General features: G+C 47.1%; 1 protein-coding gene across 11 annotated transcripts in view; it reads left to right on the top strand.

Annotated features, from left to right (window-relative positions):
* MACF1 (microtubule actin crosslinking factor 1) overlaps positions 1-14,135 on the top strand; it is a 411,553-nt gene that overhangs the window by 16,273 nt on the left and 381,145 nt on the right. Inside the window, exon 1 of one of the 11 annotated variants that reach the window (XM_055137711.1) lies at positions 4,510-4,776. The exons of the other annotated variants lie outside the window; for them this stretch is intronic. Within the exon in view, the coding sequence (XP_054993686.1) occupies positions 4,683-4,776 (94 nt within the window). The 5' untranslated portion in view covers positions 4,510-4,682. Of the gene's footprint in view, positions 1-4,509; positions 4,777-14,135 lie in introns of those variants that run through there. 11 annotated transcript variants of the gene reach the window in all.

Raw genomic sequence — 14,135 nt, 5'->3', positions numbered from 1 at the left:
CAAAGGTTTCCTACCCCAGAGCAGATTTGGGAACTTGAGGCAAAGCTTAGTAAGGGTTTCCTGGACTAGGAAAAAGAGGGAATTTTGATTGGAATTGGCCAAATCTGAGCTGGTGCCTTAAATTCTGGTGATGCCATCTATAGGCAGGTCTCCTGAAACTGAACCTAGGAGATTTTTTTCTTTAGACCTGGCTAGGCATGGGTCAGTTCCTTCAGTATGTGACTCCAACTACTTTTTGGAGTGTAAATGGCACAGAAGATAGTTAACACCTGCAAGGAGGAGCAGAAAGTAATACACACACAACAGAGTTTTATTTATAAAGCATCAATTATCACATGTAAAATAATGTAGCATGAGCTGAGCTGAAGAGTGCTGAGATCAAATCTAAAGGTTGAAGGAGACACACTAGCAGAAGAAAAACATAATTTTGCATCCCCCGCACCTTCATCTTAGTCTGTGAGGTGCCTTAGCCTCTGAGTGGATGCTAAATTATATTTTCTTTTTCTTTTCGTCTTTTTTCTTTTATTTTGGTGGTGGGAGTTGGGGCAATACTCAGGGGTTACTCCTGGCTCTGCACTCAGGAATTACTCCTGACAGTGCTTAGGGCCCCGTATGGGATGCTAGGGATCACCCAGGTCGGCCACATGCAAGGCAAACACTCTATCTGCTGTACTATTGCTTTGGAACCATGAAAATTGTATTTCATGGTCTTGAATCATAGACCCAGCTTTTTTTGTTTTGTTTTGTTTTTGGGTCACACCCGGTGATGTTCAGGGGTTACTCCTGGCGATGCTCTGGCGACCATATGCTGGGAATCAAACCCGGGTTGTCTGAGTGCAAGGCAAATGCCCTACCCACTGTGCTATTGCTCCAACCCCCTAGACCCAGTTTTTTTTTTTTTTTTGCTTTTTGGGTCACACCCAGCAGCACACAGGGGTTACTCCTAGCTCTGCACTCCTGGCAGTGCTGGGGGACCATATGGGATGTTGGGAATCAAACCCAGGTCGGCCACGTGCAAGGCAAATGCCCTACCCACTGTGCTATTGCTCCAGCCCCCTAGACCCAGTTTTTATTTCCCACTTCCATATGTCTCTAGTGTGGACTCTATGCCCTCAAAAAGTAGTTCTTGAACATCGACAGTTTGTAAGCATTGTGTTAAGTTCTATGATGAAAGGGGCTGGTAAGATGCTTGCTTACTTTGCATCTGACTGATGTGGCTTTGATTCCCAGCATCCCTTATGATCCCCCAGCACCTCCAGGAATGATTTCTGAGTGCAGAGCCAGGAATTGACTTTGTCAGATGCCAGGAATTGAATATTTAGGATCATTTGGTTCACTCATTCACATATTTGATTATGTTTATAAAATATACAATAAATGCACATACATTAAATATGTATATGTGTGTATATATACACACATTTAATTTATAGTACCAAGGATCAAACTCAGGGCCTCACACACTTGAGGCATATGTTGTACCTCTGAGCTACATCCCCCTACTGATAAGCAAATATTTAACAAGAGTCTTGTATGTGCCAGGGCATTTGCTAGATGCTAAGGATCTTGTACTAAGAAGACAACAGCACCAGCCCTCGGGGAACTAATGATTTAGTAAGGAAGAAAGACACTGAACCTATAACTTCAAGTGTGATAGAAGTTACCAAGGGCAAGTAGAGAGTGCAGGAAGATCAACTAATCTTGGAGATCAAGGCAGGCTCCCTACGGGAGTTTTCAGTGGACACTCTTTAACTAGACATTGGTAGGAAGGAGGCAGGCTGAAGCAATGAAAGGTTACAGTTTGGGAGAAAAGTAGGTGGGAGGGCTCTGAGGTGCTTTAGCACTGTTTCCCAAACCAATGAAATTGAAAGTGGCTGGTACTTTAGGGAGGGAGCACTTGATGAGGCGTCAAACTGAGAGGAAGAACTTTGATTACTTGCATTACTCTTTTTTGCCGCTAGATGCCCCTCTGAGCACATGCCTGCTTTCCCACTTCTGCCTCCTTAGAAATACCACAGTAGTTTTAACCATCAGGAGCAAAAGAAAATCATAGAAAGGAGAAGCCTCAGAGTCGTCAAAGTGTGTGGTCTGACTATAAATTTAGACTACTTAGAAAAAAAACACAAAAACCTTCCCCTCATAGTTTTCCTTCTTCCCATCCCCCTAGCAGCCGCTTTCTCTCCTCTTGTAAAAATTTCTCTCTGTAAAACAGGAACATCAGCCAAACATGTGGACTTCCCCCTTTCCATTCATTAGAAGAATGCCTTGCTTTCAAAAATTCTCAGGGGAGCATTTAAATGCAAATCTTGTCAGGGAAGCTACTTGATTTAGAAGCCCCCTAGCCACAACCCAAACCAGAACTTTCTTCTTTGATTACCATGTTTCCTAATAGGAGTTTTAACCCCTTGCCCTCCCACAACCCATCCACCAAGCCTTGAACAAAGTCTTATCCTCAATATAGATGCTTTCCTATCTAGCCCTTGTCTTTCCTCACCTTTGACAAATCTCACACATCTTGAGGAACCTGCTCACAAAATAATAGGGCATATAGCAGCCCCAAGAGGGGCTAGAGGGACGTTTCTATTAACTATCATGAAAAATGAGGAGGCAGGTGTCTGTTGAGGGTGAAGTGTGGAGGTGTGTGTATGTGATTTATATCTGGGCCTTCCTCACCTTGACTGGCATCAAATAATAAGAGGAAATGCAGATGACTCAGCACTGATAGTGGAGATGTCCCCAGAGTTAGCATTTCTATATTCTCTGCTGGGCTTATACCATCAATCACCACCTTCTTCATCCTGCATTTTCTACTAAAATCTTTTAAAATTTGTTTTAAAAAGAACAAACCACAAGCTAGTCTTCTCCTTTTCTTCAGCTGAGCTCATTGGCATTTGACACCAAACTGAACAGGTTTTTCCTCAGCACACAGGATTAAACTGGAAGGAAAGGAGAATTCGTTCAAGGAGCCTCCCTGTCTGTCCTCCTTTAGGCTCTTTCTTCACATGATCCTTGTACCTAGAACTTGGGCAAGCCAGCAAAACTTGATGGGAAAAGATGATTCATGGCTTGCTCACTCCATTCTGATCATGGTGATGTGGAAATAACCAGCATGTGCCTATTAGTGAAAAGTACCATTTCTTCTTGCTTTTAATTGTTGGACACTGCCCAAATACTTGGCACAACTCATAGAATGCGAAGATGTAGGCCTTGACCTGGGGGTATGAAAACGCCTTTAAAAGTCTTGAGAATTGGAACTAAAATAGAAGCCCAAATTTCAATTCTGGCTGCTCAATGTCCTATGAATTTCTTCTTTTTCATTTAAACTTGCCAGTGTTCTGTTATTTTTGAGGCCCAAGGGTCTAACTTTTTACCCACAACCACCTCCACTTCCTAGAAAACAAAGTTAATAGGTGGAATGAGGCTGGGATGAGGCTGGATGGAGGTGAGCGTAAGCTTAGCTGTATTTATCCATTTATTCGAGTGCCTCGTTCACAGCTCTTGGCCCCAGAGTGTCCCGTGAATGTTGGCACGGCGGGACACACAAGAGTAACAGTCAGAAATCGGAGGGATCAGAAGGGTGGGGATGCCTTCCTCAAAGTGATCCCCAATAAGTCCCCACATTTATTGCCCAGCTTCCATCTTTCTTCACTTTTAATTTCTCCCTGATGACAGAGAATCACTGATTCCCTATTTCTTCGGTGCAGCTCCAGAATCCTGCTCTTTGTTCACGGACAGCCTTGGTGCGGTCCAGGCGCCCACATCTCTCCCTCTGGACCCAAGCCCCTCTTCCCGGGGCGCTCCCAGGCCCCGCGGCCTGCCGGGGATTCCCCTAGAGACGGGTGCCCCCCCGCCGCCCCCCGTCGCCTCCTTCGGCTCCAGGCTGTCCCCCAGGCCGCAGGCCCAGCCCGTGGCGATCCCTCCCCCTCCCACACTTGTCAGTTCCCCGCCGCAGGCTCCTCATCCTTGGCCTGGTTCACTTCACGGCGCTTGGTCAGCCTCCCCTTTCGAGTTCAGTTTCTGGAAAGGCCTTTTGTTCCCGGCCTCTTTGTGGTCTCGGTGTCCCTCGGGCCTCGCCGTGGTGCCCCGGGAGCAGAGGCATCTCGGTCGAGTCTCTCTCGCTCGCTTGCTCGCTCCCTGCCCCTCCGCGGCGTCCGTGCCCCGCGCGGTTTTCTCCCCGGCTAGGGGGCTCCCGCCTTTGTCCCGGCGCCGGGGGCGGCGGGCCTCGGGGGGTGTCCTCCGGGCCGCCTACCTGGCCCACGCCGCGCGGACGAGCCCCGCACCGTGTGCCCCGGGGCTCCGGCCCCTCAGAGCGCGGCCTCCCCGCGGGCGGCGGCGGCGGCGGGGCGAGGGGCGAGGGGCGGGCCGGGCCGGCGCCCCGGGCGGGAGGAGCCGCGGCGGCCGCGGCGGGGCGGGCTGAGGGAGGAGCGGCGCCGAGGGGTGGGGAGGCGGAAACGCGACTCGGAGCGGCCGAGCGCGAGCGGCCGGAGCCAGCCGGCTGAGGAGCGGAGCGGAGCGCCACTGCCTGGCCGAGCGCGGAGAGCCGAGAAGCGGGGCGCCGCCGCCACCCGGGAGCCGCACAAAGGGCCGCGGCCGGGGCCGCCGCCTCAGCCGCCTCAGCCGCCTCAGCCCAGTCAGCGCCAGGGCCGCGGGCCGGGGGAGAGGAGAGCGCGGCGCGGGCGGCCATGGCCGGCTACGTGCCGGGTCAGCAGCCGGCCAACCGCAGCCAGGAGAAGGAGTTCGTGCAGGCGTACGAGGATGTGCTGGAGCGCTACAAAGGTAGGGCGGCGGCGGGGGGCGCTGCAGGTGGGGCGGCCGGGGCCGCCCGCTGTGGCTGGAGTTGAGAGGAGCCCCCCGGAAACGGGGCTCGCCCCGCACTGCTCACGCTCGGGGCCTCGGGAGCCGGCCCCAGCTGGCAGGGGGCGAGCCGGGGCGCTCGCCGGGAAGGAGGCGGAGTTGGGCGCGGGAATCCCTCCCCTCCCCCCGCGGCGCCCCCACCCCCCCCCCCATCCCGGACCCGCGGCTCGGACCCCGGCGCGCCGGCCCGGGGGCCGTCGCCCCCTTTTGTCTCCCGCGGTCTCGTGGCAGCCGAGCTGGGGGACCACCTTGGTCTGGGGGCGGGGCGGGCCAGGAGTTGCCGGCACCCGTGACGGGGCAGCCCCCCGGACCCCGCAGATACGGATTTGTCGGGGAGCTCAGATTGCAGCGCCGGGAGCCTCTGGCTAAGCACTTCTGCAAGTTCTGCCCCGTCCAGACCTCGGCCGTGAGCACAGAAAGTTTTGACAGGCCTGAGGGGCCGTGTGGAGCCTGCCGTCGGGAGGGCCCCCTAGGTGGAAGGCAGGGCTGCGGGGGACCCCCACCCACTCCCCGCTCCCGAGCCCGTCGGGAGCTGGGGGTTTGCTTTGTGTGGCAGCTGCGCTTTCCACCGACGTGGAGATTTTCCCAGAAACCACCTAGGCAGCACTTTCTCCTGCGAGACTCAGCTGGAGCCCGTGTGACCCGGCTTTTAGTTTCTTTTCATCTGGACGCGAGGAAACTTCAGCCCTGTGACGGAGTCCAGCACACTTGTTTACCGCACCTACCCAGTGAAGGGAAACTAATGAAGAAGCTGGAAGTCGCTCCCCCCTTCTTTTTTTCTCTTGGTGGCTGGAGAGCGCAGCCTGGAACTGCAGCAGGAGAGCAGAGAGGGCGCTGCTTGTTCCCTTCTGCACCAGCTCCTGTAAGCTGGCCAGGTTTTCTTGCCTGCAGCAAGTTTTCTGTCACCCTGCTGTGGTCTTTTAAGAAGCGGTGTTTCTTCCCCCCTCCCCACGTACAAAGGGGTTAGATCCTGCAGCTGAAGTTCATTGAAAAAGAGGGTCTGTGTGAATGGTTCCTTTAAGGGTCCGTTGCAGGCTGTTGGGCAGCACTGCATCCCCTTCAGAGAGAGGAGGCTCAGGGCTTGTCTTGGACTGTGACAGCTTCAAAACCCAGCTGAATGAAAAGAAAAAAAAAATTTTTTTTAATAGAGGGGAAGAAATCTCAGCACTTCACTGGATCTTATTGCTGGTGGCCTCCAGCTGAAAGGAAGTTGAATTCCTAGCACGTGAAACTGGGAAAGAAGGGGCAAGTAGAGCGGGTTCCAGGAGAGGCCTTTTGTGTTCAGGGCTTTTAGCTGTCTCACCCAGTTTGATTTTCCTCTGAAGGACTTTGATCAGGTGTATAGGAATTTGATCTTTCTGAGACCCAGGTCTCCTTTTTTTGTTGTTTTTTGTTTTGGGGCCACACCTGACTGTGCTCAGGGCTTACTCCTGGCTCTACACTCAGGGATCACTCCTGCAGGGTTCATGGGACTATTTATGGTGCCAGGGATTTAAACTGGGGTGTTTTGTGTGAAAGGCAAGTACCTCAAGCATTGTACTAGCTCTCCAGCCTCCAGATCTCATTTTCTTGGGGGGTGGTGTGTGTGTGTGTGTGTGTGTGTGTGTGTGTGTGTGTGTGTGTGTGTGTTAGAGAGAGGGGTTACAGAGAGGCAAGGTGTATTTTTAGAGCTCTAGAGAAGCTGGCAGAAATTGAAAATAAGGTTTCCAAGTTTATATGTTTATGCTTTAGAAGAGAGAGAAGTAAGAACTCCTGTTTTTGGGCCACATCCGGTAGTGCTCAGGGCTTACTTCTGACTCTGTACTTAGATGTGACTCTTGGTGGGCTCAGAGGATCATATGTGGTGCTGGAGATGAACATAGATCAGCTGCACACAAGGCAAGCGCCCTACCCTCTGTATTATCTCTCCATCTAGCAAATCTCATTCTTGAGGGAAGGAATGGGTCAAGAATAATCCACCAAAGTAAAGGGACTTGATCTGCCTTAGACTGTTATGCATTCTGCTCTGTGATAGGTGCAGAAGCTTTTATCTTCCTCCACTGCACCATTCTTTTTGGGAGATCAGGGTGTTTTAGCACTCAAGCCTTTGTTATTTCTTGGCTGCAAAGAATTCCTGCATTTTCCAGACTTAGAAATCTTCTTACTGCTTTAGTAGGAGAAAGGCTAGCCTAAACAGTGCAAAGAGCTGGGATCAAATTACCAGGCAAAGTAGTTGGTGAAGATAATGCCAGGAATTCCTTGTTGTTTTGGGCCACACTTGGAAAGATGTTCAGGTGCTCAGAGACCTTTCCTTAGATGAGGGTAGCGTTGTTTGAGGAATTGAAACCCTGGCCTTCCACGTGCAGAACATGTACAATAGCTCTTTGAACTATCTTCACGCCCCACCAGGAAATAATTTTGGAGAGATTAGGAGATATAGTTATTAAAGATGATGATGATTGACCCCCAAATTACTTGGATTTCTCTGTCGCTGTTAATTAATTTTAGTTATCCTCCTTCTACAGTTTAAATAGGATTTTTGTATTCTGAAGGAAAAGCTTACTTTGGTGGTGTTATTTGGTTTTGGGGCCATGCTCCTGGCTCTGAACTCAGATATCACTCCTGGTGGTGTCGCGGGACCATATGGGATGTAAGGGATTGAACCCAGGTCGGCTGCATATAAGGCAAGCACCCTACTTGCTGTGCTCTCTCTTGGGCCCCAGGAAAACTTACATTTCTAACCATGTAAACTACCCCTGCAAAGGGGAGTGATGAGTAGGCAAGTGAGTGCTTTATATTGCAGCTGTGTTAGGAATGGTTGCAAGCATGGTTTTTCCACACCTGTGCCTGGCAACCATTTCTCTGTGTGTTAGTAGTTAAGTATGATCTTGGCAGGATTAGATGATTCAGCATGGGCATAAACACTCTCCCTTATTTCCTAAATATTCCAAAGGCTGGCTGGCCAGCAAACAGGAGGTATTAGATAATAACCCTGGATCCTATATTTCAGAGTGGGTAGCAGCCAGTAAAGCTAGAGTGTATTCTTTCTTTCAATCAGTCAGCAAATATTACATATATGTTATAGATAAAGTATTAAGCATAGGAGATGCCAGAATTATGAATGAGATCTGCATTCTGCTCTTGAAATTAACATCTGTGTAAATTACTGTGAAAGCAACTGTGTTTCCACTTTGTATAGAAGACTTGACAAAGGAGGTGTTGGCACTTGAATGTAAAAGTAGGATTCAGTCCAATAGAGGAGGGTGAGGAGGGAGGAAGGCAAAAAGTAAATAAAATAGCACATGCAAAGGCATGCAAGTATGGACGTGAGTAAGAGGGACTTGACTAATGTGAATGCACAGGTATGACTAAAGGGTTAGGGTTTTGGTGGGAACATATGGACTCAATCCAGCCTGTAAAGATACTTCCTTCCTTTTTCTTTTTGGGTCACACTCGGTGATGCTCGGGGGTTACCCTGGCTTATGCACTCAGGAATTATTCCTGGCGGTGCTCGGGGGACCATATGGGATGCCAGGGATCGAACCCGGGTCAGCTGTGTGCAAGGCAAACACCCTACCTGCTGTGCTATTGCTCTGGCCCCAGCCTGTAAAGATTCCTTTATGGTTTTATTTCATGGGCAGTGAGGGAGTTAATCATTGAAAGTTTTAGAAAAAGCAACAATAGTTTGCCAATTTTGTTAACTCATAATAGAGGACATATTTAATAGTGATTCTCATATTTACAGTGTTGTTTGGGGGTAGTGTTTTCTTTGTATGAGAGTACTTATGTAGGTGGTAATCAGATAGTTGCTTAGTAAACATGGAAACAGAAAAAAATTCCTTATTGTTTTGAGGCATATTTCATTCCGGTCATAAAGTTTTCCTCTCTATAGATTCACGTTCTTATGAACACCAAAGGAAAGTAAGAAGGAAGGAACAGTTTGAGAGTTTGGTGGACCAGGATCTGATTATTTTTTTAGGGTAGAGACACTATTTTGAAGAAGCAGGCCACATTTGGGTATACTATTAAGTTTTACAGAGTAGTTTTAAAAACACCATCTGGATGGTTTGTTAAATAAAGTGAGTTACATATAAGTTGGTTCAAGCAGAATTAGATTCTGTTTTCATGAAACCTTCAGGACTTTACATGTTGGGCTAGACTGGGAATAAAAAAGAATATTTATATCTCAAGATTGATAATATGGATTATCTGGAACTTGAACATTTAAGAGTTCTCTGGGTCATATGAAGACAGCTTGGTCTGATTTTTATCATATCACAAGAAAGAACTTAAAAAGCTTTCACCACAGAGAGGAGTAAAGGTTCCGTATATAATTTATCATGCAGAACTGCAGTGCAGCTTGATAGAAATGAAGATCCTGGTTTTGAATTTCTTCAGTCTTGAACTCTTTTTTTGCCATGTCACTTTCACTGTAGGACCTTGGAAAAATTGGCTCATCTAATCTTTGGTAAAAGTGGGATGATGGGCCAGAGAGATGTATAGCGGGTAGGGCTCTTGCCTTGCTCATGGCTGACCCAGGTTCTGTTCCAGCATTCCATATGGTCCCTGGAGCCCTTCAGGAGTGATTTCTAAGTGCAGATCCGGAGATGAAGCACTGCCAGTTATGGCCCCCAATATGAAAACAATAAGATAAAATAATATGGGGATGATAGTGCTAACTCTTTGGGATTCATAAGACCATGAGTGAAATTAATGACATGTATTAGACCATTACTCAGATAAACTTTTAGCTATTTTTTTATACACACATGGATTCATACACATACATATATATTTTTGGGGGGCCCACTCTAATGTTCAGGAGCTACTCCTAGTTTTGTGCTGGGTGGGGGTAGCAGGGTCACTCCCAGCTGTGCATGCCTGGGGGACTTCCCAGTGCAAAACATGTACCTTAACCCTTTGAGCTATCTCCCTGGCCCAATACTTTGTGCTTTGCAAAGTAGTTTCACATTTATTATCTTGCTTTATGTTTATAGTATCCTATAAGAAGATAGTACATATATGGGTAAATTTAGGTTAGAAAACTTAAATTATAGTCCAAAGAGCCAGGCATCTAGATGAAGATTTCTCATTGTATCACTGGAGGAAGTTTTATTTTCATTTATTTTTTGCTTTATTTTTATTTTATTTTTTTTTTGCCACATGTGGTAGTGCTCAGAGATCACTCCTGGTGGTGCTTGGGGTGCCAGGGATCCTACCATGGTTGGCTGTATGTAAGGCAAAATCTCTGACTGCTCTGGTTCGTGAAGGATATTTTATTTTTTATTTTATTTATTATTATTTTTTTTCTTTTTGGGTCACACCCGGTGATGCACAGGGGTTACTCCTGGTTCCACACTCAGGAATTACTCCTGGCGGTGCTCAGGGGACTGTATGGGATGCTGGGATTCAAACCCGGGTCGGCTGCGTGCAAGGCAAACGCCCTACCCGCTGTGCTATCGCTCCAGCCCCCAGGTGAAGGATATTTTAAATTCCATTATTTCACTTGTGCTAAGTGAAATATTTGTGAGAAGGCTTTAATTCTTAGTGTCATTGTTAGCATCATTGTTTTAAATAGTTTATGGCCTCTGAACTACAGTTGCGTTCCTATGTGTGTTACATTTCAGATCTCTGAACTGTGGAGAATTTCTTTTATTGTGGAAGAGGTTTCATGTTACATAAATCACTTGAATTTTTTATACAAAAGCAATGTACTACAAAGTGCTGAAATTTTATTAACACACAGGTTGGAATATATATACTGAAGATTTGGTATTGTTGATCTAAATGACTCTCTAAAATAACCTCTTTTTTGGGGCTTGCTTTGGGGCCACACCCCGCTGTGCTCAGGGATTGCTCTTGGCAGGCTCTGGGAACCATATAGGAGTGCTGGGGATTGAACCTGGGCTGTCCGCATGTGAGGCAAACACCATACCCACTGTACTGTCACTCCAGCCCCTCTAAAGCAACCAACCTCTTGATTAAAGGTAGACTCAGTTTTCAAGTTCCCTTTTAGGTTATAACCCTTGAATTGGTGTAGATAGCTTCTAAACAGAACAATAGGATGATTGCTACTTCTGGACATGGACACTGTTAATTCAGAAAGTGAGTCAAGTTCATCTGCTGGGAAATCACAAACTTTGGCCACATTCATGCTGTTGAAATCATAAAATGTGAGCATGTGCTGACAGTGCTTTTCAGAGCTGCTGCTTTCATCTTGGTCTTGCTTGGCAAGTGACATTATACCAGCCAGGGAAGTGCACTAACTGAGGTCTTATTGTCTTATACCTTTCAATGCCAGTTTCAGGTTTTAGAGCTCATAGTAGAAAGAAAACTACAGAGTGCACATCTGACAGAGGAAACATCCCAAGATCCCAAGTCAGAAGTGAAAGATTGGGGATTACAAAATGAGCCTTTAATTGATTTTTCAGTGGTCTAGAAATACCCAGGCTTTTTTAGGTTTTGGGTTTTTGTTTGTTTGTTTGTTTGTTTTTACTACTGTTAATTATATGTTGAGCTGTATTGTGACTAGGTTGTATCATGTGCCAAAGCTCCTGCTTTGACTCCTCATACTTTTGGTTGTAATTTTCAGCTTGTTGTCTTCATGCTACTAGGAATATTTACTAATTTCTGGCTTGAAGAAGCCTTTTTTAGGCTTGGCTTATAGTATCTAAGAACATTTATTCCAACTTTTTTGGGTTACTTCTAGTAAGTATCTTTCCCTCCAGAACTTGAGTTTCTGGAGTGAATGACAAAAGTCCTTATTTTCATCTTACAGGATCTTTCATCATTTGATTTGCTCTGTATACCTATCAACTGTTAGTGACTCAACACCTGCTTCATTTAGACAATTTTCAGTATCTTTCCCCTGGGTCCTTATATCTACCTCTGTGCCTTTGTGTTCTCTGTTCACCTCTGGAATGCCCTTTCCCTTTATCCCTGGTTATGCAGCACTAGGGCGTTTGTCTTGCATGCAGTCAACCTGGGTTCGATTCCTCTGTCCCTCTTGAAGAGCCCGGCAAGCTACTGAGACTATCCCGCCCGCACGACAGAGCCTGGCAAGCTACTCGTGGCGCATTCGATATGCCAAAAACAGTAACAACAAGTCTCACAATGGAGATGTTACTGGTGCCTCCTCGAGCAAATCGATGAACAATGGGGCGACAGTGCTACAGTGCTATGCAAATCTTATCTCTCTCTTTTGAATTTTATTTTATTAAAGATAAACATGAAATCTGTGTCCTTTATACAGCCCGTTGAAGTTGGTTGCTCCCTTTTTCTGATCCCCTTACTATATATTGTTTATATATATTTTTCCTCATCCAGCAGTACTCAGGGCTTACTCCTGGCTCTGTGCTCAGGGATCACTCCTGGTGGTACTCTGTGGACCATATGTGGTACTGAGGATTGAACCCACGTTGGCTGTGTGCAAGGCAAGTGCCTGACTTGATGTACTCTCTTTCCAGTCCCTGTTTCGTATGTAAGGGGGCCATACCTGGCAGTGCTAAGTGCATTCAGGGATCACTCCTGGTGGGGCTCAGGAGACCTGGGCATTGAACCTGGGTTGGCCGAGTGCAAGGCAAGTGCCCTACCCACTGTACCATTGCTCCTGCTCCCTGTTTGGTATTCTTTCCTCATGTCTGTTAGAATGGTTTCCCTGATTAGGTTTTTTGTTTTGTTTTGTGGTCTTGGTAGTGCTCATGGAACCTTATGCTCTGTGGGAAATGAAATCCAGGTTGGCTATTTGAAAGGCAAGCACCTTAATCCCTGTTTTATCTATCCAGCTCCTCCCTAATGAGGTTTTATGGTCTTTATTTATTTAGATTATTGGGCCACACCCTTAGGGGCTTCTTTTGGCACTACACTCAGGAATTACTCCTTACGGTGCATGGGGGACCATATGGGATGCCATGATTGATCTGGACTGGCCTTGTGCAAGGCAAGTGCCTTGCCCTCTGTACTAGTCCTCTGGCCCATATGATCTTTTATTTTATATTGGCTTTTGGGTCATACTGGTGATGCTCAGGGGTTATTCCTGGCTCTAAACCCAGAAATTATTCCTGGCAGTGCTTGGGGGAACATATGGGATGCTAGGGATCAACCCAAGTTGGCCACATGCAAGACAAATGCCCTATCTGCTGTACTGTTGCTCTGTGTCCCCCCCCCCCCCCCCGGGTCTTTCAATGTAGGGGCTTTTTGTTTTTTTGGGCCATATGTGTTTTTGAGTGGTGCTGGGTGGGAGTTGGAGAGGGCAGTCCCAGCAGTGCTCAGGGGATCATTACCCCTTTCTCCTCCCCCTCCCCCCCCACAAATACTAAGCATGTGCTACAGACCTTTGAGTCATCTCCCAGGGCCAGTGTAATGGCTTTCTATACATTTTCCCATGCCACCCCCTCAACTAGTATTGAACCCAGGACCTCGTATTTATGAGTCATATACTCTATCATTGGGCCACATCCCCAACTTATTTTATACTTCTTTTTTTAATTTTTATTTTTTTATTTTATACTTCTTCTGTATGTAATTGATAGAGAATTTCCCTCAAGATAAGGGGCAATCATATAAGCACTTGCAAGCTATTATTTTAAGATCATTTCTACTATGTAATAGTATGTGTTTAATGTAGAAAATAAAAAAAATAAGAGCAGGAAAATATCACTATATCACTGTAATCCCGTTGCTCATCGATTTGCTCGAGCGGGCACCAGTAACATCTCCATTGTGAGACTGGTTGTTACTGTTTTTGGCATATTGAATGTGCCTTGGGTAGCTTGCCAGGCTCTGCCGTGCAGGCGAGATATTCTCCGTAGCTTGCTAGACTCCAAGAGGGGTGGAGGAATTGAACCAGGGTTGGCTGCGTACAAGGCAAATGTCCTACCTTTTGTGCTATAGGGCTTTAAATAATAATCTAAGGAATTTTTTTTTTTTTTTGCTTTTTTTTTGGGTCACACCTGGCGATGCACAGGGGTCACTCCTGGCTCTGCACTCAGGAATCACCCCTGGCAGTGCTCAAGGGGCCACATGGGATGCTGGGAATCGAACCCGGGTTGGCTGCGTGCAAGGCAAACGCCCTACCCACTGTTCTATTGCTCCAGCCCCTCTAAGGAATGTTTTTATGTGATAGCTCAAAGTGCTGGAGTACATGCTTTGCTTGTGGGAAAGTCAGATTTGATCCCTGGCATTTCATGGTCTCTCAAGCCAGAAGCAGCCCCATCACAAAGATAGGATTGGCCCAAATTTTCCCCTCTCCCAACTTTTTGGTTAGCCTTGGATGGGATACCTTTTGATGGCTAAGGCATCAA

Source organism: Sorex araneus, chromosome 5 (assembly GCF_027595985.1).
Source record: "Sorex araneus isolate mSorAra2 chromosome 5, mSorAra2.pri, whole genome shotgun sequence".
Taxonomy (NCBI): domain Eukaryota; kingdom Metazoa; phylum Chordata; class Mammalia; order Eulipotyphla; family Soricidae; genus Sorex; species Sorex araneus.
The sequence above is the reverse complement of the archived record's forward strand: the minus strand, read 5'-3'. Positions and strand labels throughout refer to the sequence as shown.